The 22974-nt window shown below is 38.4% G+C and overlaps 3 protein-coding genes across 6 annotated transcripts in view; 2 read left to right on the top strand and 1 right to left on the bottom strand.

The window, feature by feature from the left end:
* The window catches only part of LOC135111565 (homeobox protein Meis1-like), a 618646-nt gene extending 615545 nt beyond the window's left edge, over nucleotides 1–3101 (top strand). For both annotated transcript variants that reach the window (XM_064024994.1, XM_064024995.1), the window contains exons 22-24: nucleotides 1350–1516; nucleotides 1763–1970; nucleotides 2489–3101. The gene's annotated coding sequence lies outside the window, so the exon portion shown is untranslated. The remainder of the gene's footprint in view (nucleotides 1–1349; nucleotides 1517–1762; nucleotides 1971–2488) is intronic.
* LOC135111564 (kinesin-like protein KIF20B) lies at nucleotides 632–20541 on the bottom strand. The gene is made up of 32 exons (XM_064024993.1): nucleotides 20462–20541; nucleotides 18921–19008; nucleotides 18617–18767; nucleotides 17812–17918; nucleotides 17466–17620; nucleotides 16985–17199; nucleotides 16585–16669; nucleotides 16107–16328; nucleotides 15474–15657; nucleotides 15088–15216; nucleotides 14520–14706; nucleotides 14123–14280; nucleotides 13856–13955; nucleotides 13594–13733; nucleotides 13295–13463; nucleotides 12689–12874; nucleotides 12077–12196; nucleotides 11257–11367; nucleotides 10307–10429; nucleotides 9923–9996; nucleotides 7634–8670; nucleotides 7311–7426; nucleotides 6833–6985; nucleotides 6580–6711; nucleotides 6308–6425; nucleotides 5818–5938; nucleotides 5386–5512; nucleotides 4226–4327; nucleotides 3937–4092; nucleotides 3529–3665; nucleotides 1803–1962; nucleotides 632–1400 (listed from the first exon to the last, which is right to left on the bottom strand). The coding sequence occupies exons 2-32, from the start codon at nucleotides 18995–18997 to the stop codon at nucleotides 1329–1331; spliced, it is 5124 nt and encodes a 1707-aa protein (XP_063881063.1). The 5' UTR covers nucleotides 18998–19008; nucleotides 20462–20541; the 3' UTR covers nucleotides 632–1328.
* A 1392-nt stretch (nucleotides 20542–21933) lies between these two features.
* LOC135111566 (protein abrupt-like) overlaps nucleotides 21934–22974 on the top strand; it is an 11393-nt gene continuing 10352 nt past the window's right edge. For all 3 annotated transcript variants that reach the window (XM_064024999.1, XM_064024998.1, XM_064025000.1), the window contains exon 1: nucleotides 21934–22208. The gene's annotated coding sequence lies outside the window, so the exon portion shown is untranslated. The remainder of the gene's footprint in view (nucleotides 22209–22974) is intronic.

Below are 22974 nucleotides of genomic sequence, written 5' to 3' on the forward strand. Positions count from 1 at the left end.
AAATGACGCCATGTCGCAAGACGCTCCAGTGAAAATTAATTTTGCATCCGTCACCCTTTAAAGCAGGAAGTGACGTGTGTGTCATCCCCTGGAGGCAGGTCGCTGCCGCCGCCTCGCAGTCTTTCCCTTTTATGTCGGGGTGAAAGTAAAAAAGAATTGATCATCAGAGGCTCAAGCGCTCCTCTTCTTTTCTATACGCTTTTCAGACGAAATTGCTCAGATTTTTTTTTTCCCCGTGCAATTTGTATTTCCTATATTGATTAATTGCTGCATAACAAAGAAGACCGCTCTGGAGGGAGTGGAGCTTAGGTTTACTTTCTGCTTTATGAGAAGTGTGTGTTCATCAGGTATTAGAATCGGAGGTGAGCAGCGGGAAAAATGTTAGCACACACACCCACCTCTTCATTTCTTTCTTTTAATATTAGCTCGTAGAACATCAAGGTTGCACTTATTGTCACATTTTTGTTATTTTCCAGGAAGGAATGAATAACACTTCATCCTCTCACGTAGATTCCTTTCACTCGCACCCCTTGTCTGGTGGATAAGTTAATAATTATTTTCAAGCTAAAATACTACTACTATAGACTCCTGAATCTAAGGGTAAGTGGGATATGTAGTAAAACCAAGTATGTAGAAAAGTTGGCATATATATATAAAAACAATACACATACTCAAGATTATACAAGACAAATACTTCATTGGTGTATGGCACATGGGCTCACCAAAAGCTGCAGCGAGTCAGTAAAGGGAGCACACAGAGCATGCCTTACACAACCACCTTGCACACCAGTCTGTACACCTTATGGTAGCTAGTAGTACACACCTGTACACTGGTCTGTACACCTACATGGCAGCAAGCAATACACACCTGCACACTGGTCTGTACACCTACATGACCACAAGTAGTACAAACAATTCAGTCAGTCCAAAACACATAAGTAATACTGCAGAGTTGCACTAATTTCTTGTATTTAAAACACTAAAGTATTTTCTGTAGTCTGAAATTTGTACTACTTGTAAAAGGCAATACGTATGAAAATATTTTCTTGGAAAATAATTTTCATCACATTTTTTTTAAATATATTTCTGGTGAAAAAAATCTAGATAGAAAAAATAAGCTTAAAATCATTTAAAATAAAAAACAGTCTTTTCTTTAAAACTAAGCACCCAAACTTAACATAGTTTATTTCAAAAGGGAACAAAGTTTATTTCAAAAGGGATGGAGTCGGAAAGAAACGTGCATTAGTTGACCTTTCAAGAGACTGAGACCAGGGAAACAGGAGAGAGAGACACAAGAAACCCTGACAGTTACACATTCAGTTACACATTCACTTCCTCTTGTTCCTCAGCTGGCGGCGGACAGTGGTGTGTGGACTGTCCTCAGGTAGTGCCTCACAAACCTGCAAACACACATGCAGGAAGCAAGATTAGTTTCACTGTTTACTGACATACTCATACAATTAAATACAAGAGTTAAAAGGCAAGTTAGAAGCTGTCATGGATAAAGATGTAGTTGGTATGTAATGTGAGAGCTAAATGTATGTATGTTTTTACTTGTCTGACCAGTGTTTAAGAACTTCCCATAACAAAAGGGTTAATTTATCCTATTCCCTTTGTTCAAATTCTCTCATTCCCCATTTCCTTTTACAACTTAAGATCTTTGCACTTAACTTTTCACAAGGAATCTTCAATTTGCATTGATTGCATCTGTTAATCAAATTAAGCAGCCATTATCACTTCTTTTTTTTTCCCTCCCCACCAGCCTCAACCTATACTGTTGGTAGTGAGAGAGAGATACTGACCAACTCAGGAGCACACAGGAATGGTTCTTCACAAGCATCAGAGTTGTACAAGACCCGTCTCCGTCTTGTTGTTGAGGCCTTCTTGCGACCTGTCTTGGTTTCAGCTTCAGCCTCTGGATCTGGGTCTAGCTCTGGGATAATGTCTGCTTTGTTTGCCATACTGAAAAGGTGAGAAAGCCACTAAATGGTACTGATTTGTAGATTAGTTACAAAAAAGTTAAATCAATAAATTAACTAATAAATGCCAAATATATTATATTGACAAATTAAATCAAGAAATTAACTAAAATGTCAGTCTCCAATATTGAAAGTCAAATGCAGTCACTAGTATTAGGAAATTTATTGCTAAATGCTGCTGTATGGGGTGGCAAGGATCTACAGTTATGTGGCCAGTGGAAAAAGTGAAATAATTGGATCTGCATGGATCCATAAAGTGAGAAACGAAGAGAACAGAAGATTTTGGAATATGCCTTGGGGAAAATTAGAAGAGGGAGAAGGTTAGTGTTAGAGATATGACTGTGATGTTAGGAAATTGTGATGTCAGTGAAAGAAAAAAAAATATAGCACTAGATCCAGACTGCTTGGCAATTATGCATATAGAATATCTCTCTCATCCAGAAACTCACATATTTAACTGCTGCACAAACTACAGCAGCTCACCTCAGTACTATCTTTTTCTCTCACAGGAACAATTGGTGTGTGATGCAGGAAGAAATGTGGGATGCAAACACAAGGAAAACCAGAGACCAGTCCTTAAGAAGTCCTAGATCATCGTGTTCTTCATTACAACTTCATCCTAATAAAATCTGCGTTCCTTGTTTGTCAGACTTTGTGGACTTGTAGTGTTGCGAGTAACAAAGCTTCCTAGTGTTCTAAGTCAAAGACTCCCCACCATAGTAATTTTTTTTTTTTATTTATTTTTTTTTTTCTCTCGTCTGTCCTAGTTGTTCTCCGGAGAGTCTTTGAGGTATTATTACAATACATTCAAATGTGAATGTCCTAGTTGTCTCTAATTTTTTTTTTATTTTTTTTTTTTTCTCGTCTGTCCTAGCATCTGTCCTAGTTGTTCTCCGGAGAGTCTTTGAGGTATTATTACAATGCATTCAAATGTGAATGTCCTAGTTTTCTCTGGAGAGTCTTTGAAGGTACCTCAGTTATATAGTACATGCAAATGTTCTCCAGAGTGCCTTAGGTATTATATACATGTGAATAAAGTATATTAATGTATTAGCTAGCCTTTGAGGTATTATATAATACATTATTCTGTGAATAAAGTATGCTGAGCTTGTGAATGCCTAAGGCTCAATGCCTAAGGCTCATTTTATTTTCACTTGAGTACTGGAAATTATTGAAAAATCTGAATGGGTGCATATGTGCAGTAGCACTGCTGAGTGTTGGTACACTAAGGGAGAGAGTGTGCAGTAGCACTGCTGAGTGTTGGTACACTAAGGGAGAGAGTGTCCTCTAGAGAAATTGCATACTCTACTACACTAAGGGAGAGAGTGTCCTCTAGAGAAATTGCATACTACTTATCTTCTGCTGCTGCACTACTAGGGGAGGGGTAGATGTCTACTATCTTTTGCTGCACTACTACTCTCTAGTAGAGTACTATATTCTGCACTGCTCCTGCTGTACGCTACTGTACTCTCCACTATCTTTTGCACTGCTCCTGCTCTACTCTCTTCTACTGTCTTCTGCACTCTCTATGCTCTTGCTCCTCAGTTACCTGCTTTTATTCTCTTGGTCATGCAGGATGGGTTTGGGAACACTTGAGACCTTAGACTTGTGAGTCTTGTTGCGTCGTGATCCCTTGGGATGAGGCTCCCAAGCCCCATCATCATCAGCCTTGGGTCTGAAGGCCAGCTGCAGAATATATTATATTATAGCATTAGAGAAATAAAATAATCACTCCCTAGAGACACTAAAAAGACCAATAAAAACTTAGCCAAAGCTATAATCAAACCTATAACTGCTCAAGGATTCCCTACATTTGTGTGCAAGTGAAAATTAACAGTCCTCATGAATAAATAAATACACCAAGAGTCAGGGAAAAAGTAGCAATACCTAGTCTTTGTGAAATCAAAGCAGGATACATATCTGATAACGTGTTAAATAGCTAAGGCAGGACACCTACCACATACTCCTGCGAGTCATATCGCATAGTACGGCGAGTGGTTCGTTGGGGTCGCCCAGAGGAGCTAGTGGGGGCTGGTGGAGGCGAGGAGAATACTGGAGTAGTATCACGGGACTGCCTCTCATCCCCTAAAGAAGAGTCCATGCGAGATGAGGTCTGAAAGAACCAGCATGTCAAGCAAGATGTCAGACATGATGTTCAGTAATTATCATGAAATAGATTATTATGAGCAACACCATGTCACATAAATGACAAGGATGACAATTAATAGTAGATAGGAAACACTTGCATTTGGTGTGCGTGTGGGAGCTCTGCCTCTTCTTCCTTTGCGTTCCTTTGGGACTGGAGTGACAAAGCCTTCCTTATCCGATGTGCTGGTATCCCTTGGGTTCTGAAAGCAATGTGAGTATACAGTAATAACCATGAATGAGTCACAAAATTACTAAATTCCTAAGAAGGAGAGGATAATTACCATATTAGGAAGGTAAGATGTGCAAATGATGAGCTTAGCATGCTCAGCTCAACAAAATCTGGGTTCAAATCATTGGCCTGGCAGATCTGGTTTGTCTTCTTTCATACTGTAGTCCCAGTACATGTAACAGAGGACAAGCACACAAAGTAAACCAAAATGCTGTGATCTTCAATCCAGCACAAGTGCAAAGCCACACTATCTTGCCCTTTTGTATGTGTGTGTGTGTGTGTGTGTGTGTGGTTCTATACAGATGACCTACCCTCCTGTATTTGTGTGCTGAGAGAGAGAGAGAGAGAGAGAGAGAGAGAGAGAGAGAGAGAGAGAGAGAGAGAGAGAGAGAGAGAGAGAGAGGAGAGAGAGAGAGAGAGAGAGAGAGAGAGAGAGAGAGATTATTTGCTACACATGATCATAAATTATTTACACCATTGGTTTCCAAACATTCCTAAGTTCATGCACCTTTCTGTTAGCTTTTGAGAAATTCATGTAACCTTATTCCTAGGATGATTAATTACAAATCCCTGTTTGTACTGTGCACTTTTATATACACTTGCCACGTCATAAACCCCTCTACGAAATCAGTGCACTTCCAGGGACCCTTTGAAATAGTTCATGCACCCTGGGGTGCACCATGCACCTAAGTTGACTATCATTGGTTTACATTACACCCAGAGGGATAGAAAGACAATGTATGAAAAAAAACATCAATTTTACATCTTGATCCCTAGGAGTGTAATAACCAGCCAACTTAATGTTTTGCAACTTTTGATAAGGAAGGCAGTGGTCAGGACAGACCTGAATACATGACCAGGACAAGATGCCACAGACGGTTAAATTACTGCACATGGAGCGTCATGAGTGAATGGATGAAGAATATATGGTGAACATTTGTGTACACACCAAATAATAGTGTGAGGAAAAAATAGCAATGCAAAGCATAGGCAAGTACAGGTATAGGAATGAAGATAATTTTCTGATACCTTTTGTGAGGTACTGGATGCTGAGACTTGAAGGACAGGGACATCTGAGGAGGTGGACTGCCTGGCCACTTGATTCCTAAGGCTGCTCATCTCCTGTATCAAGGTGCTGTTGTGGGCCACGGTAAGCCTGAAAACGTAATATGTGGAGAAGAAAAACAAATAAATAAAAACTGTGATGTGTCATTTTATTCTCCTAACAGTGTATGAGGTTGAAATATGGCTGTAGAAGAGTGAGAGGAGGTTGAATGTAATAAAGATGGTGGTGTTTGTGAGTGATAACCATAAAAAGAATTAAACTATTTGTAGATTTCACATTTTCATGGATAGCTGGCTAAGGATAAGAGGTAAGTGTACTTCACATTCATATATCCTTCATCAACAGAGATCAGCTATTTTCAATACTGGAACACAAGCAATAAAAGAATGACACACCTGAGTTGTTCCTTGAGGGTGAGCAGCTCGTCATTTAGCTCTGATGTCTCAGTCTTCACAGGTGGGTCAGCAATGCTGCTCCTGCTTGAAGACATCGACTGCTGGAGAAGCTTCTTCACCTCTGTGAAGGAATTTTCATCTTTACCAAACTCTCAAATGTTTATGAAACTTCACAACTCATATCTGTAGAATATTCAAAATGTCTTTAAATAAATCAGTACTGACTTGTTTATTACACCAACGTGCTTGATTTTTCAGTCTCCATACTTACTCTGAAAAGGCTTTCGACTTAATTGTTTTAGTGCTACTTTTCTGAACAATACATCACCCCATTCCTCTCACCCATTTCCTTTCTGGATTTCTCTTTACTCATGGAGCTTACTGGGAAAAATCAGTTACCATAAATTGCATGCTATTTCAAAAACAATTTATTTGGATACAAATTCTTGCATTCTTAAAAGGAGAACACATTCACAAACTCAGTAATTACCTTGCTGGAGGGTTGAGATTTCTGCCTCCTTCTGCCGTGCAAACTCCTCATGGTCCTTTGTGCGGTTGAAAGACTCCTGCACCTCAGCCTGCCTGGCCTCCCTTAGGGCTAAGATCTCCTGAGCAGCCCAACAAATGTATAACAATGTCCAGATAAGAACCAGAGACATATCAAGAACACAAAGTTATCAGGCCAAATATATATACATTAAACAAACAACTTCACAAGACAAACCATCCTAGCTACAGTAAACTACATCTGTAACAACTGACCTTCTCAAGCAGTTCACATTTTGTTTCCAGTCTAATGATAATAGCATTGCAAGCTTTCACTTCTTCCTGCAATTGCTTTTTATCCTTTTCTTCTTCTTCTAAACAGTTTAACTTGGCATCCAGGGATTCAATCTGTCATGAGAGAGTGTTTAATAATACATCCAGTATAAACAAGACACTAAGTCATAAGAGAAATGCTAATTTTGCAAAATGAACAAAATATAATGATGAATGCATTATAAGATTGCCTTACCTTTGAAGAGAGAGCCTGTACCACTTCTTGCTTATCCTGCAAGAGACTGGTTTGTTCCTGAGTCAGTCTTTGGGCAGCCTCCACTCTGGCTTCCAGTGCAATTTTATCCTTCATAAGGATTTCAATTTGTTCCTGTAGTGTTTGTATTTCAGTCTGAAGTAAGACAAAGAAGGTAAATCAATATGACAATCACATAAAACCTGATCATCCACCTTTCATAACATGCATTAATAAACTGGCCTCTTGAAGTTTCATACCATACACTAAGGAACAATAACGGTGTCTATGTAAAATTAAATGAATCCTACTTTCTGGGCACACTTCTCTTGAGTATAGAGTGAATAGCTTAGTGGAAACAATTAGACTTTTGTTTCTTACTAACCACTATGAAGGCAGCTCCTGGAATAACACACAGCTTAGAGATACAGGCGAAACTACAGAGAACACATAAGACAATAAGGCATCCCAGTCAGTATACCTGTGCCTGCTGTGCTTTGAGATGACTGGCTTCCTGAAGGTTGTAAAGCCTCTCCCCCATCTTCTTCTTGTCCAGCTCCAACATTTCCACTTGGATCTGTACCTGAGACTTCTCTTCTAAAAAGAATTGGCAAGTATTTTAGTAATGCAGTATAATATTATAGCTGATGAGATTAATCACTTTGTTGTGAATGTCAATAATGCAGGTACCCTTACTGTGTTGAAAAATATAAAACTAGCAGCAAAGATGATTTCTTGTCAAAGAATGTAGCTCATCCCAGCAGTGTTATCATAATGAAGCAGACAAACAATACAAAGACATACCTTTAATCTGTTCCACCTGTGCTTCCAGCCTAACCCTGAGTTCAGACATTTCCTTAACTACATCATCTTGCCCTACTTTCATCATCTTCAGTTCCTCAATCTCGGCCCTCAGCTTCTCACAGATGGCTGAGTTCTTGGCTGCCTCTGCTTCATTTTCAGCCTTCAGTTTCTCAAGTAAGTTTGTCTGGTCCTGGAGTTTCTTTTGTAAGGCTTCTCTCTCCTCCTCCAGGGAAGTGTGAGTGGTTTGCAATGCTTCAAGTTGAGTTTGACATGCATTCAAATTTTCTTGTAACTCTATTTTTGCATTAATTTCTTTCTTCAGAGATGTATGTACTCTCTGCAGCTCTTCCAATTCTGCTTTAGCATTCACTTGCTCCTTCAGAGATATATTGGCCTTTAGCAGCTCCTCTACTTCAGCTTTACACTTATCAAATTCCTCTTGTAACTTTACTTCAGTATCTTCTTTTTCTTTCAGGGATGCATTGGCCCTTCCTAGCTCCTCTAATTCAATTTTGCATGCAGTGAAGTTCTCTTGCAGCCTTACTTCAGCATCCTCTTTTTCTTTCAGGCAGCTCTTAACATCTTCAACTTCATTATTTAAAGCCTCATTACAAGCTTTCAGGCATTGGACTTGACTGGACAATGCTTCATTGTCCTGCATTAGTCTGTCTATCTCTGCCACCTTTTCTCCTTTTAGTTCTTCCTGGCATAAAACAGACTCTTGAATCTTCTTAAGTTCATCTATCTTTATTTCTTTTTCCTCTCTTTCTTTCATGATAACAGTCTCTTTCTCAGACAGCTGTTTTTCCATGATGACTAACTTCTCTTCCTGTGATTTCATTTGTTTATCTTTTTCTATGGTTTCTTGTTCATGTCTTTCTCTCAGACTCTTCTCGCTCTTCTTCAGTGCCTCCTTCTCCTCCTGGAGCTGTGAGACTTTCTCCACAAGCAGCTTCACTTCCTCAGCACTGCCACTGTTTTCCACAGGCTTATTCCTCTTTAGTCCTGCCATCTCCAGAAGCAACTTGCTCTTCTCTCTGTTAAGAAGTCCATTTATAAATTTCTAAGATCATGAAAGACATACATATAGCAATATATATAAAACCTGCAATCATGGAAAAGTATCACTTAAAGAGCACGATGTTATGTAAGTTTTCAATATGACAACCTGACAAGCCTCCAGTTACTTCAGATTATTAAGTTAACCTTTCCTATGATGTACACACTGAAAAAAGTATCTTTACACATTCAGCACAATACAAACTGACACCAAGGACAGATCCATTGAAAACAGGCTTCTCATGTTGATATTCCTGTGTATGTTTAGTACAGCTGCACCTGCATGAATCAAATAAGCAGCACTCATAAATGAAGCAATAAGATTTATGCTGCCACAATAATACTGTGAAACACAGGCAGAGCCTTAATTGAGCATGCTTACCAACCCTGCCAAGACTACAAGGTTGTTGAGTGTGAAACTTGTTGGATTCCACTGTAACAATACTTTTTGAGTGTGTGCATGGAACCTGGAGTTGTGGAACCAAAGATGCCAAAACACCACCATCTTGTTATATATGATGGATAGTCTAAAAAAAAAAAATCTCACACACTGTCAATTCACATATAATGGAAGCATATATATATATATATATATATATATATATATATATATATATATATATATATATATATATATATATATATATATATATATATATATATATATATATATATATATATATATATATATATATATATATATATATATATATATATATATATATATATATATAAAACAAGTACTTGGTGTATTACTTATAAGCATTCTTAACATTCACATACCTGACCTTCAATTCCTGTGTTTCCCACTTATTAGATCATCTGCACCATCTCAAATTTTGTAGGTTTAAAATATGTATACAGCACAAGACTTGGTAATAGCTCACAAAGTACACCTCTCCTGTGGTTAAGAACAGTACAAATTCTAAGATTTACTCTGGTGGGTTACTTAGGGAAGCACATTAATTGTTGGCACCCTTCCCAGAAACTGAATTTCCATAGGACACTTATAAGAGAAACCTAATTAAGTACTCTTGAAAAATAAGTATGAACAAAATGCATGTTACCTCTTCATTATGTAAAAATAAGGGGACCCAAAACTACCATCTCTATATTTCTTTTCCTCTAATGAACAAGGCAAGGCATCTTATCTTGGCTATTCCCCTTTAAGGGAATGTCAGGCTTTGTATATATACAGACAGAAATAAGATATGATAAACTAAGAATCACCTGACATAATCCTCTTCCATCTTGTTCAATTGATGTTCCTTTTTTGACAACTCTTCCTTCTTGGACTTCCTCTCCTGCAATGAAGAAATTAATATATGCATAATGAAGAAAATTATATTTCATCATTTATTATTTGACACCTATAAGCTATAATAAAAACTTATGACAAGCAAGAAATTCTAAAATACAAAATAGGGAGAGAGAAATTTAATCATTCCTTCTTTTGACAAAGTAAACTGAGAGAGAAATTTAATCATTCCTACTTCTGACAAAGTAAACTATCACAAAATCAACCTTTAAGACATTTAATATTCTGGTTTCAATAAGCACTGGACAAACTAAGGTAGATGAATTAATGGTCATGTACAAAATGTAAAAACTCACTTGAGACAACAGGTGGCGCAGATCCTCAATGTCTTGTTCTCGTTCCTCCATCTGTGCTGCCTGTTGGCTCAGCATGCCCCTGCTTTCCTCCAGCTGGCTCTCCAGATCACTGATGTACATCATCTGTGAGTAAAAGTACAAACTTTTTGTTTCCTTATATGTATATTTATCCATCTGTCTATATACCACGCCAACAATCACTCAGACAACCCACACCATTCACACTCTTAGCCCCAACATCCCACAGTGGAAAGGGACAGTCTCATGGCCCACTGTACTACACCCAGGGAACCCAGGCAAGGCACAACCAACCACAAACATCAACAGCAAGGCCCAACAGTATACAATGGTGTTAATTAACACTACCCCTTCATAATGACAGTGTTGCCTACCCCGCACCTACTCCAGGGTACTTGCTACATTCAATTATTGGTGCATTCATTGATGGTAAGATGATTCAGAGGGTAGACAAAAATATTCTGATAACTTACATAGGTTGTTTTATATGCAGCTATAACTGGACAGTCTTCATGCTACCCTATACTCTCTTGCAACTTCCTTATTGATGCATGTGGAACTCTATACCAGTTTGTTTCCATTCCACCCAGAACAATGGCAAGTAATAATGATAAGTAATAAGTGCATGATAGTAAGACAAACATAGGTAGTAATAATTAGGGCATGTTATCAAGAAGTGAATAGCAGTAATGATGGATTGAAGGTACTGAGACTTTAGTAGTAATGAATGATAGGAAAATTTTACCCATGAAAGACACCTCCAAATAAATTATGAAAATACTACAGAGAAATGTGGAAGAACGAGTTCAAAGTACAAAGACCAAGGCATACTAGAAGAAATGACAGGAACTTTTTTTTGTCACCAGCAGTCCATTCGAAAAAGTGAAGAGAATTGAGACAGGATTTAGAAACAAAAAATTAATAGCACTAACATGTTGAGTATTCTTCAGCTGACTTGATTCCAGCATCTTCTCTAGGTTGGAACACAGCTTCTCTTTGCTAATACAGTACTCTGATGCCTCCACCAGCATAGCTTGCAGATCCTGTGAGAAATCCAGTAACATGATTCATTAGTACAAATATTCATACAAACAGTAGCCATACCATTTGTGTACTTACCCATCCATCTATCCACCAGGCAATCCCAACTCAGATTTCTATACATACAAACAGTAGCCATACCATTTGTGTAAATACTTACCCATCCATCTATCCACAAGGCAATCCCATCTCAGATTTATATGCAAATGCCTATTAAAATTGTCACCAAAATAAACAAAATATCTTTCTGCACTGAACTCTTCATACATACTTGCACAATTACTTCCTCACATCTTAATCTCTTGGCCTCTAAGAAAGAGAGGACTGATCATCACAACAAACCATGCAAAAGTTAGTTGTAGAGTATATTCAGCCATCCTTATGAAAAAATATAGTGGAAAATCCTTAAAACTAGCACAGCTAATATATGATAAAAGGAAAACACTGAGCATTTCAAACCATTAAGTATAAGGCTTATGAAAAAATAAGTAAATAAATAAATAAAAATAAAAATAAAAAATAAATAAAAAATACTTTTCAAACTGTCAAGCTTACTTCAGATGATTGCCAAACAGCTGCCCTAATTACATGAGCAGAATAAAATAAGCTTATATACAAAATATATAATTACCATCACTTTACCGTAATACCCTTCACCACAATGTTGGAACCCCTGGCTCGAGTGATAAAAAGAGGATACCAATAACACACCTGAATCTCATGGTCCTTCTCTTCCAGTTGAGCACTCCTCGTCTCCAGCTGAGCCTTGAGCTCCTGCATGACCTCTGTGTTGTCAGTGCTGGCAGAGATACTCAGGGACTTGGCCTCCTTCTGATGGGACAGAACAAGCACATCACCAGTTAGTTACTCCTTCTCCAACCCCTCAGAGAAGCATGGGATAAATCATTAAGTTACATGGCCATTTTACAAGTCACATCAAGTAAGGTACTGATGAATCTATACAATGCTTCAGTTTTGCTAGAGATGGAGAAAAGCTGTGGCTTAGAAATAAATAAAAATAAATAAATAAATAATAACAACAACAACAACAACAACTACAACAACAACAACAACAATAATAATAATAATAACAACAATAATAATGAAAATTAAATAAATGAAATGGTAAATACATGCTACATCATTAAAAAAAAGCCTATACATGACATAAATCTCTCCAAGCAGACAGCCACTATACAAATCATTCATGTCTTTTCTGTTCACAAAACCCATTCACCATGCAGCCTCACTTCTTCATTTTTCTTGACTATAATCATTGCCACTCTCCTCTACAAACTCTCTAAAGTTCAAAAAGCTCCTCACCAATTCCTGGACCACTTTATCATAGGTGGTGGTAAGCTGTGCTAGCCTGAAGGTGAGCCTTGATTTCTCTTCCTTAGCCTGGGTTGCCATTTCATTGATCTTCTTTTGGGAATCCTTCAGGGCCTGCACTTCTTCCTTGAGAAGATTTTCATTAGCCTTGAGCTCCTCAATCTCTTGCTTCTGTTCCTAGTGGACAAGTAAGGAAATTCTTATTAGTAATCCACAACATCTTGCCCATCAGAGAGCTATAGTTATACATAATATTTATCAACATCATTCTAATAAAAGGTTTCATACATTTGCAAATGTTGGTCTTCTTTGCTTAATGGCTACATGGTCTTTAACAACATCCCAAATTTCTGGTCCTTCTGGACCACTTCATTCCAAACTTTTCAGGATCTCCCCCTAAAGCTCCATAAATCACATCTTTTCAGTGAGAAAATTTCTTTCCACATTTCAAGAGCTTGTCATGTAACCCAACAGCAAGTCTTTTGAATGTGCATAAAAAAATAAATAAAACCAATCCAAGTTCAAGGATAGGATGTTTTGCCAATATTCTAATGCAATAACCAAATGAAGAACAAGAACATCTTAATAACAGCTTACTGCCACTTTTTGCTGTTCCCTGAAGAGGAAGACTGAGGAAACATACTCCTCATCAGGATCCTCCTCACACCTCATCCGTTTGTTGCACTTCTTTACAGACTTCATGAGTGCCTGAATTTTGCATTCAGTAAGTTCCTCGTAGAGACCCTCCTGGTCTTTCAAACGCTGGCTGCAGGCAGGAAGGAATCAGCTGACAAACCACATAATGTATGCTGTTCTTCTATAAGCCATCATGACATAATGTACAACCATATCTCAGAGCAATCTCAAAGCCTCTCCCCCATTCCAATCCCTCTCACCTCCAAGAGTTCTGGATCTCCACCAGTTGCTGAGAGAATTCCTTGCAAAGTTCCTGTCGCAAACGTTCTTCAAGGTCCAACTTTTCTTTATGTTCCCTGACCAGCCCCTCCTTCAGCTTGTTGATAACTTGGATGAGACCCTGTTCAGAAAAAGATGCTATTATTGTGAATAAAATGAAAAGTGGAAGGCTGTAGTTAATAACCAAAATAAAGCTAAGAATTTCAATGAAAAATGAAGGACCTACTCCGCATTATTTCATACCTCAACCCGTTCATCTTCCTCTTCATTTTCATCTTCATCTTCCTCAAGGAGGTCTTCTGGCACAATCTCTTGTTCTCTATCCTCATTCCCCTCACATACACTAGGATATTAGAGAAAAAAAAATTTTGAAAATTTTAAATAAACATACTTTAATCTAAGAAAAATTGAGATGAAACAATGAAAATCAAACTAAAAGCAACCTCAGTAACATTAAATTCATCAAATCTTATTACACATGCCCCAAACTCTCACGTGACTGGAACTTACCTCTCACCAAACGTGATGGAGCCCCTAGCCTTGCCCCAGGGCACCGAGAGCCTGCCATTACCCTTGAGGGACTGACGCACCATTTTGGACAACCGACTCACCCGGCGGCTTGGCTGCACCACCTGCACTTCTGACTCCTTTGCCTGGGTGATGGCCACCTGCCAACCCCACCAACATTAGGCTAATCTCCATTTCCCAATGAATGAACTTTGATAATACTTCCCTTGTATACTACAGGTTCAACCACATATTCACTGCTTTTACTGACATGAATACTAGTAATACATGGCCTATTACTATTACTATATTACTATTAGTGCCATCTATCTTGAGATTTTTGGGTGTAAAACCTTTCCTCCATCATCAATGGTGCTAAAATACAATTCTTCTCACCCACCTGCTTTGCAACAGCTGAAAACTTCAGTACTTGGAGCGTCTCATCAAACAGCAGTGGCATCTTGGATATGTTGACAATCATGGCTGCCTTGCCCTTGCCCAAGAGGAAAGACTGAAAGAGCCGCGTCAGCTTGCTGTCACGATACGGCACAGGCACCTTCTTACCGCCCTTTTGTGTCTGATTACACCTGCAACATGACACAATGATAGCTATTGCAATATAATATTCATGAAGATTAATTTTTCATTATAAGAACTCAAGATATCACTATTACACTTATTAGTGGGCCATTTTCTTCAATTTTTTTGTTACCCTTGGCCAGTGCCCCTCTTACATAAAACAAATATAGAAAGAAAGAGATCTAAAAATAGTTATGATTGTCAGTCATACATTATCAAATAAAAAATATCTATTAACACACAAAAGAAACTCAAACCTCTGAAGAGAAAACTGCACAATAAACCCAAGGTAAATTCATGTATGACAAAATAGTGTGACTGTAGCTTGATATATGTATTGCAGTGCACCATTAAATAGCCATCGTGGTTTGGCACAGTAGTTGTAATACCTGAGGGCCTCAATGCATCTGCTGAGGGTGAGAAGGGAAGTGTTGATGTTGCCACTCTCCTTGAGGCGGTCATGAGTGCTGCATGTCTTGGCTGCTCGCTCTGCACCAGCCAGATCACACAAGGACAGCCTGCAATGACATCTCTCATCTAAATACCGCTTCTGATAAAAATGTTTCTTTACCAATACTATAACCACCTGACACTGAAAAATTCTGAAGCATGAATTAATAAGGACAATCAATAGACATGAGCATCAAATGTTTTTTTCATTAACTTCAAACCTTGTCCAAAATTCTAAAAGATAAAATCTTGAGTAACTCCCATGTCTATATGCAATTACTTATTCAGGGAAAGGAAGAACAGACTCAATCAAATCAAGCCTTACACTGAGACTCTGGCAATGTGTGGGTTGTCGGCATCAGCCAAGCGCACCAATTTCACAGTGAAGATGCAGTGGGAGCGGGAGGAGTTGTGGTTGAGGCGGGTGGCAGCAAAGTGTAGGTTCTGGCGGCCAATATTCACAAGCTGAAGGGCCTCCTCAGCTGTTTTCACCCGTACCTCATTCAGACCTGGGAGAAAAGAGTATGTAATCCCTCCATTACCCATCCTAATCTATACACAACATGTCTGGAAGTTGCATTTGTCCAGACATTGCATGTCTGATTAATTCTCATCATTTACTGGACACTGCTACAGAAAATGGTATTGTACAGTATAATGTAAATGTACAACCAATTCCAAGACATGTTTTTTTCCGTAACACTATAACACATGGACCTTTCTCCCTGTCTTTGTCCTACATCTGCCACAATACATGTAGTGGCACTTTTTCAAGGTGATTTGCACCTTTTTTTAAGTGTGTGTGTTGGGTGAAGTTTCATAGAATAGGGAAATGAATGTCAAATTCGTTAATTTCATGTGATACTACATTACAAAAAATAACATTCAGCTGTGAAAGCAAATATGTTCCATGGTAAGAAAACATACCAAGAGAAAACAGATCACAAGTTATTCTAACCTTTGATGTAAACAGCTCCATTATAGTCTTCACCAAGCATGAGGGGGTTGCGCTTGTTGCCTTTTGAAATGGTTATCTTTTCCAACAGGTCAAAGATGTACTCATTGTATATTTCAGCGAAGGAAACAAACACGGCATACAGAGTGGTCCCCAGACTGGCCAAGTCTCCAGTAGTGTCACTGGTGCCACTGGTGGTATTGATAGAGTCCAAAACTGGAGACACTGAAGCAAATAAGGAATCTTTTTAGAGATTAATTCAATAGTTTTTGTTTTTCCTGTCTCTAACAGTAATCCTACATTCTCTAAGACCTATATTGACAATGCATGTATCAATTCTCCATTCTCCATTTTTCTTTCCATTCTTCACATTTTCTCCTTTTCCAGTAGCTTTGCAAAACTTTCACTATGGTTTTTTTTTTAGTAAACACTAATAAAAAATTAAAAACAAGAGTGACAAGAATATGGTGCACCTACTTACCTCCAGCCTCAGTGGTGTTATGGGAGGCTATGCTACACTCAGTGGTGTTCACACTGTCCTCACACATGGATCCTTTGAGAATGCTCTGTAATAAAATTCAATAAACTGTCAATCCAACTGCTTAGAACATGAAAGTGAAAAGTAAATGTGGTAATGAGCAGTGTTGATATGGTAATTAGTTCATTCTGAAAGCATCCTAAGTTAGGAATTATTGTAATGGCAGTAAGGCTTCATTATCTGTTACAGTCAAAAGAACTAGAGATAAGCTGCAGATAAAGAGAAGCAACAGCTGTGTCAACTGCTACAGATGCTTTACACTTCATGGCTATCCTAGTATATACAATGAAACTTGTTCAATAATGAAAAGTTTTGACACTAAAGCAAATACTGTAGTACACACCAGGGTGGATTGTGAAAATGTAGTGGTGAGGTTGGAAGGGATCTTAAAAATGCTCTCCCTCTTCTCTTCTTCCTTGATCACATCCTGCTCTTCGAGGCGTGTCACATTGCAGCAAAACTTAGGCTTTAGGTCATTCTTAGGATAATGGTTCTCCCCAATCAATGCGAAGATGTGTTGTACTGTGCGGGGCAACAGTCCAGCATCCTCCGGTGTTCCTGGGGAGAGAATGACAGGAGGGGTGCACATGGTGACATGAATTCCCAATTCAAGACATCACGGGAATTTACAGTACTTCTAGGCAAATAGCATAATCTATTTTTGAACAAACAAAATCACAGAAAATAAAAAGCGTACATGAAGTCACCTCCTAGATCTGTTTCCTAGTGTGCACCCTAAAGCTTCACCACACGACTTTATTGTAACTGCCACTGTTACCTCACCATGAGTTTAAAAATACACTGGTAGATAACCTTTAACCCACCTTGTACTGTGAATGTTTTTCCAGAATTTGTGGCACCATAGGTGAAAAGGAGACAGTTCTGGCCGCTGACAAAGTCTGTGACCAGGTTTAATGTGGAGGAACGGAAGAGGTCCTCTTGGGTGGTGGATGGCCCATACACATGGGTGAAGGTGAATCTGTCCCATGAGAAAAATCTTCAGATAAGAGAGAGTGAGACATGCAAGTCAAATGAATTTTGTTCCAACTAATAAGTGAATTAAACTCTTTTATTGTGGATTACATTTGTCTCCTTTTGGGCATTAGGAATTTCAAACAAGACAAACTTTCCCAGCAGTTCTGTGTGAAAACTTATCTGAAGGGCACCTACTTGTGGGTGAGTTTAGAGATGCCTCGCACACTGTTCTTGAAAGTGTTGGAGCAGGTGGGGGCAGTAAGGATGACACTGCGCTCATCTAGAATATCCACTTGAGTGTCCTACAAGGCAGAAAACTTCATGGATGACATGGCAGAAGACATTACTAAAGAACCATAATGATGAAAAGGAATTTTAATCATGTGACTGTAAAGTGTGTGTTTATGGTGTGTTAGGGGACTGGAAAGAGAGGTATATAAGAAATGTGTGATGCAGCTATAGAGCAGCGTTTTTCAAAATAATGATCCCAATATTGTACCAGATTGCAGAACTTTCTAATCGCACTACTGTTAAAGTGTGAAATATAACACAGAGGTAATGCACTCCTGTTTCAAATATTACTGTATTGTAAGTATTGGTCATCCCTGTATTTAAAGAAAAAACAACACTCCATGCAGCTGAACTGAAGTAGACACTGCATTCAATACTGTATATCAAACCTGCACTAAAATCATTGGGACAATGAATAAAATCGAAACACGTTGAGATTCAATAAAGTTTGAAGAACTCACAAAAAAGTGTTATGAGTACATGGGAGGCATGTGATGAGGCTGCAGAGTAAAGCAGAAACATTGGTGTGAGGTAAGGTTTAAGAATAAGGGAGAAGCATAGGAGACACATAGTTCAGTTATGTATATAAAAAAAAATAAATAAATAAAAAAATTTAAAAAATGCATGAGACATATCCAAGTCCAAACCACTTCATAAATATAATAAGCACAGAGCAAGGTTGGGATGTGAGTGTTGAGATCATACACACCTCATTCTGCTGCACCTCCCCTTCCAGCCTGGGTCGCACCCTCAGGTACACCCGCAGGTTCTCCATGCACACATTTTCCACAGAAATTGATTGGAATAAATCATTCAAGTTTTTCCGAGGATCAAAGGTGTACAGACATTCTGTGCTGTACCTGCAAATATAAAAGTTCAAGTGAAAGATAAAAGGATGGGAAAAATTTACATTAAAAAAGAATCAAGACTTGACAGAAAATTTTTATATCAAAATTTGCTAAAGTTGCCAATGTAAAATGGTACACAAAGTGAAGCAGACAAACAAAACTCACGACTGATCCGGTCCATGGATGTAGGAGAGTCTGTCATGTTGGCTGGCAGCACTGGACCTGTGCCGCACAAAGCTCATCTTGTGGCTGTCTGTAACACAAGTTCATTAATACTCTAATCACTGTCCAATTGCCATGTGTATATACTGACACCTATCGTTACTAACACCTAAACATTTGGCCAGATCCACACATGATAACTGTGAGAAAGATATATATATATATATATATATATATATATATATATATATATATATATATATATATATATATATATATATATATATATATATATATATATATATATATATATATATATATATATATATATATATATATATATATATATATATATATATATATATATATATATATATATATATATATTCTAGTGGACATATGTCAGATGCCAGAGACAGCAGATTCTAGTAACAGTGCCAGCCAGGTGTTTAACACAGTGGTTGCCTTGATGCATCAAGGCACCTGGAGGGCTATGACACCTACCCTCCTGAGCCAGCCACTTGATACCTGCCTGCTAGGAGATGAACACCTGCCATCCCACCCTTCCTCCCCCTGTGATGATGTGTGGGAGCAAACAACAGCACCAACACATCTCTCACCATCCTTGCATCACCAAACCTTCTTCGTTCTCCCGGCCAGGATAGTTTAAGATCATCACCCAGAGCGGGGTTGGAATAGGGATGGTCACCTCTCCTTGGCCTGATTAGAATTTAAAGCTTCCTTCACAGTTTATCTACTTTTGTTACATTAGTAATTCATTAAACAACACCAACTTATCATTAACTTTATTTCTCACCACCTTGGCAGTTGCTGATTCTGATTTGGTTTACTGGTCTGTTGGATTGTTTTCACTTTTATTTATTAATTTATTCACACACACACAAACACACAGACTCTGTGGATTTATTTAGTTTTATACCACTGGCAATCCCTAACTTGTATAGCCTTTGCAGCCTTGTCAGTCTGCATGCTGCTGATTGTTTGACTCAGTGGCAGAAGATACAACAGTTCAACGAAAAATATATCTCTATACAAATTACAAGTATTTACATATGTGAAAAAAAAATCATGCATCACTCTAGGTTGAAACAATACTCCATGATTCTGAGATTAACAATAGGTATCTAGCTACACAAAACTTCCTTGTATTATAAAAGCTTCTGATACGGTTTCCGCAAACATGAAGGCGTTATGGGGTCTAGTTCAAATCTTTTATTTGCGTTTTTTTTTTTTTTTTATTCCGCTATTAGCAATAATTTAAACGAATATTGGCTACGACTTTATGACTTTAACCTTACTAACAAAGGTTAATGGATAACATGCAAAAGGTTTAAAGATCATAGGATCTTCTAAATTAGGAATAAAATAATCAGACTATTGTGCTCGTCCATCCTTCACAACAATCTCTTCTCCACTTGTCTGCCCCATACATAAAGCCTCCACCTCTGAATTAATGAGCTCATGTTGCTCCATGCACTTTATACACTGCGAGGGCCACTCTAGTGGACATGAATTGGACTAACCTTGCAAAGCCAGGCCTGGAACGAACGCAGCCTAAGTTAAATCGGAGCGCGTTCCTCAACGGCTTCTTGTTTACTTCCCTCCCTCCCTCCCTCGGGACCCAGCTGACGCGCGCCGCCCGAATCTCTTTTGTCTCGCCATTTTTCTCTCCTCTACGAATAATACATAAATGTTGGTTGATAAGTGAAAAGATAAGGAAAGAAAAACAGAAGACATTGAGAAGGGATACGTGAGGGAATCCCGCTGCAAAGGTTACTCTCCCGACCAACAACTCTACTATTTTTCAATATTGTGTGGTAATGTGTGCAAATATCCGTCTGTGGGGGTGTACTTGTACTCCAAATCCCTCTGTAATCTTTGTTCTCAATCTTGTATGAAAGGGTCTATGGGGATGATATCCCAACCAGAACAAGCACGATCATCAATTGTCATTATGAGCCTACATCACGCATCATCAGTAGTCATAATCCATTACTTATCGCATATTTGGAACTCCGAGTACCTCCGACTCGCACAGTTCCGCATGATATTTTAAAAGCCCTTAATTATTTTTTTTTTTTCCGGTCTTAGTTTTATATTTAAGCTTTCTCCCTCTTCCCACAAACCTAAAATATTTAAGATGACGAGAAAACAACTTTAAAACACCTAAAAGTATTTAAAAGTGCCTTAAAACAGTAGAAAAAAAGGCGGATTCTCACTAAGCATCTTGAATCCTCGGTCTAAATATTCCGTGAAGGATGGTCTGAGGAGAGAAGCGTTCAATATTAAAGGAATTTTCTGCATTTCCTTCATCTCCAGGCCTCCCTTCTTCACTGTCCCTCCTTAAGGCATCCCCAAGGATCCTTCACGCCCCTCCGTGTGGTATCTCCAGCCCTTCATCCTGTAATATTTGGGAAAATGTTAGGCTTTGTAGGATCTGCCGTTTGTCTCTAGCGCTCTCTGCTTTCTAGGGATTCAAAAAGTGAGGAAATTTGAAGGTTTATAAATGCATTGGTGTGTGTGTGTGTGTGTGTGTGTGTGTTATCCGGGGCTGCTGACGACGTGCCGGCAGTAATCTCCTACATAGTAAGTAAACAACTCAACGAAGTGTCCTGTAGTTTTTCTCCAATTATTAATGATATGTATTTAAGAAAGTGTTTTGTTTGTTAAGGGCATTGGTTTTTTTTTTTTTTTTCATTACACACACACACACACACACACACACACACACCATTCTCTCTCTCTCTCTCTCTCTCTCTCTCTCTCTCTCTCTCTCTCTCTCTCTCTCTCTCTCTCTCTCTCTCTCTCTCTCTCTCTATATATATATATATATATATATATATATATATATATATATATATATATATATATATATATATATATATATATATAACCTAAATTCTGCTGTATTTGGAAATTTCAACCTGTGTAGTATGATAGTATGGCCAAAACAATCTGGCAACGCTGCCTGACAACCAGTGTGTCGCGTCTATGAGTGGTGTTAGCACGCGTCTGTTTCAATTCCCAGTCTGACATAATTTTTTTTTTTTTTTTTGTGTAACCACGCCTACACAGTGGCTGCCAAGGCTTACCCATGAGTTAAACCTTCTTTAGTTGGTAATGAGGAAGGCGTGGACTCTAGCAGTGGACACCCGTAGGCAGCAGTGGGTGAAAACAAGCAAAATAAAGAAAAGTTTGGATGTGAGAAGGTGCTAGACAGCCACCCATAGTGACGAGGAGGCAGGAATCACCATCACCACCACAGGGAAGGTAAGGTCAGGAACTTTTAGAATAAATTTAGTAACTTAACGTAACTTTTTAATGAATAGCTGAACAATCCACGGTTTTAACTCATTTTAACGCATCTCACCTAACCTCCAGCACAATATATCCCTGTGTCAGCCTCGTCTCGTTGCTAAAAACCGTAAAATTTAACTTAATGAAAGCGTAAATAGTCTGGGTCGTCTCTATTTATCAGCCATTATCTATCTTATCTGTGAGTGTTTTAAACCAATACTGTCGCAAAGCGGAGCCACATGACCAAGCCTTGATATCCGCTCGTTAGATATACCTGCCATTGCTTAGTTTAAGTTTGGCGAGGGTTTAAATGAGTGAGAAGGGTTGGTCGTCCCCTCCACTGGCCCCCCACCGCCATCTTGAATAAGGCTCCCCAGCCCCCTCCGGTTCCAATATTATTTTTTTTATTTCCTAAGTATTTTATTTCGGCTTGCAGCTAAGATTTTATGGTTTGTAAAAATATTTCGTTGTTTTTTAAGTTATTTGAGCGCGTGTGTTGCGTGAAAAGTGGTGATTTTGGCGTTGTTTTTGTGTAAATAAGAGGGCCGTTATTGGCGTATTTTTTTACGGTCCCAAAACTAAATTTTTTATTTCAGCCTGTACTAGGTTCTTATTGGTTTTAAAAAATAGTTGGTGTTTTTTTAAGTGTGTTGCCGTCCCGCTCAGTGAAATGCGTGCACCGTACACTTGTTTTTATTCGTGTTCAACTTCCAATAATATTGATTTTTTTTTCGGTAGA

Source organism: Scylla paramamosain, chromosome 22 (assembly GCF_035594125.1).
Source record: "Scylla paramamosain isolate STU-SP2022 chromosome 22, ASM3559412v1, whole genome shotgun sequence".
Lineage (NCBI taxonomy): Eukaryota > Metazoa > Arthropoda > Malacostraca > Decapoda > Portunidae > Scylla > Scylla paramamosain.

Coding starts and splice junctions, on each gene's coding strand:
- LOC135111564 (XM_064024993.1), bottom strand. CDS start 18,997: ATGAGCTTTGTGCGGCACAGGTCCAGTGCTGCCAGCCAACATGACAGA. Junction 15,658..16,106: donor TGGAGCTGTTTACATCAAAG/GTTAGAATAACT, acceptor CTTTTCTCCCAG/GTCTGAATGAGGTACGGGTG. Junction 8,671..9,922: donor ATGGAAGAGGATTATGTCAG/GTGATTCTTAGT, acceptor ACTTCTTAACAG/AGAGAAGAGCAAGTTGCTTC.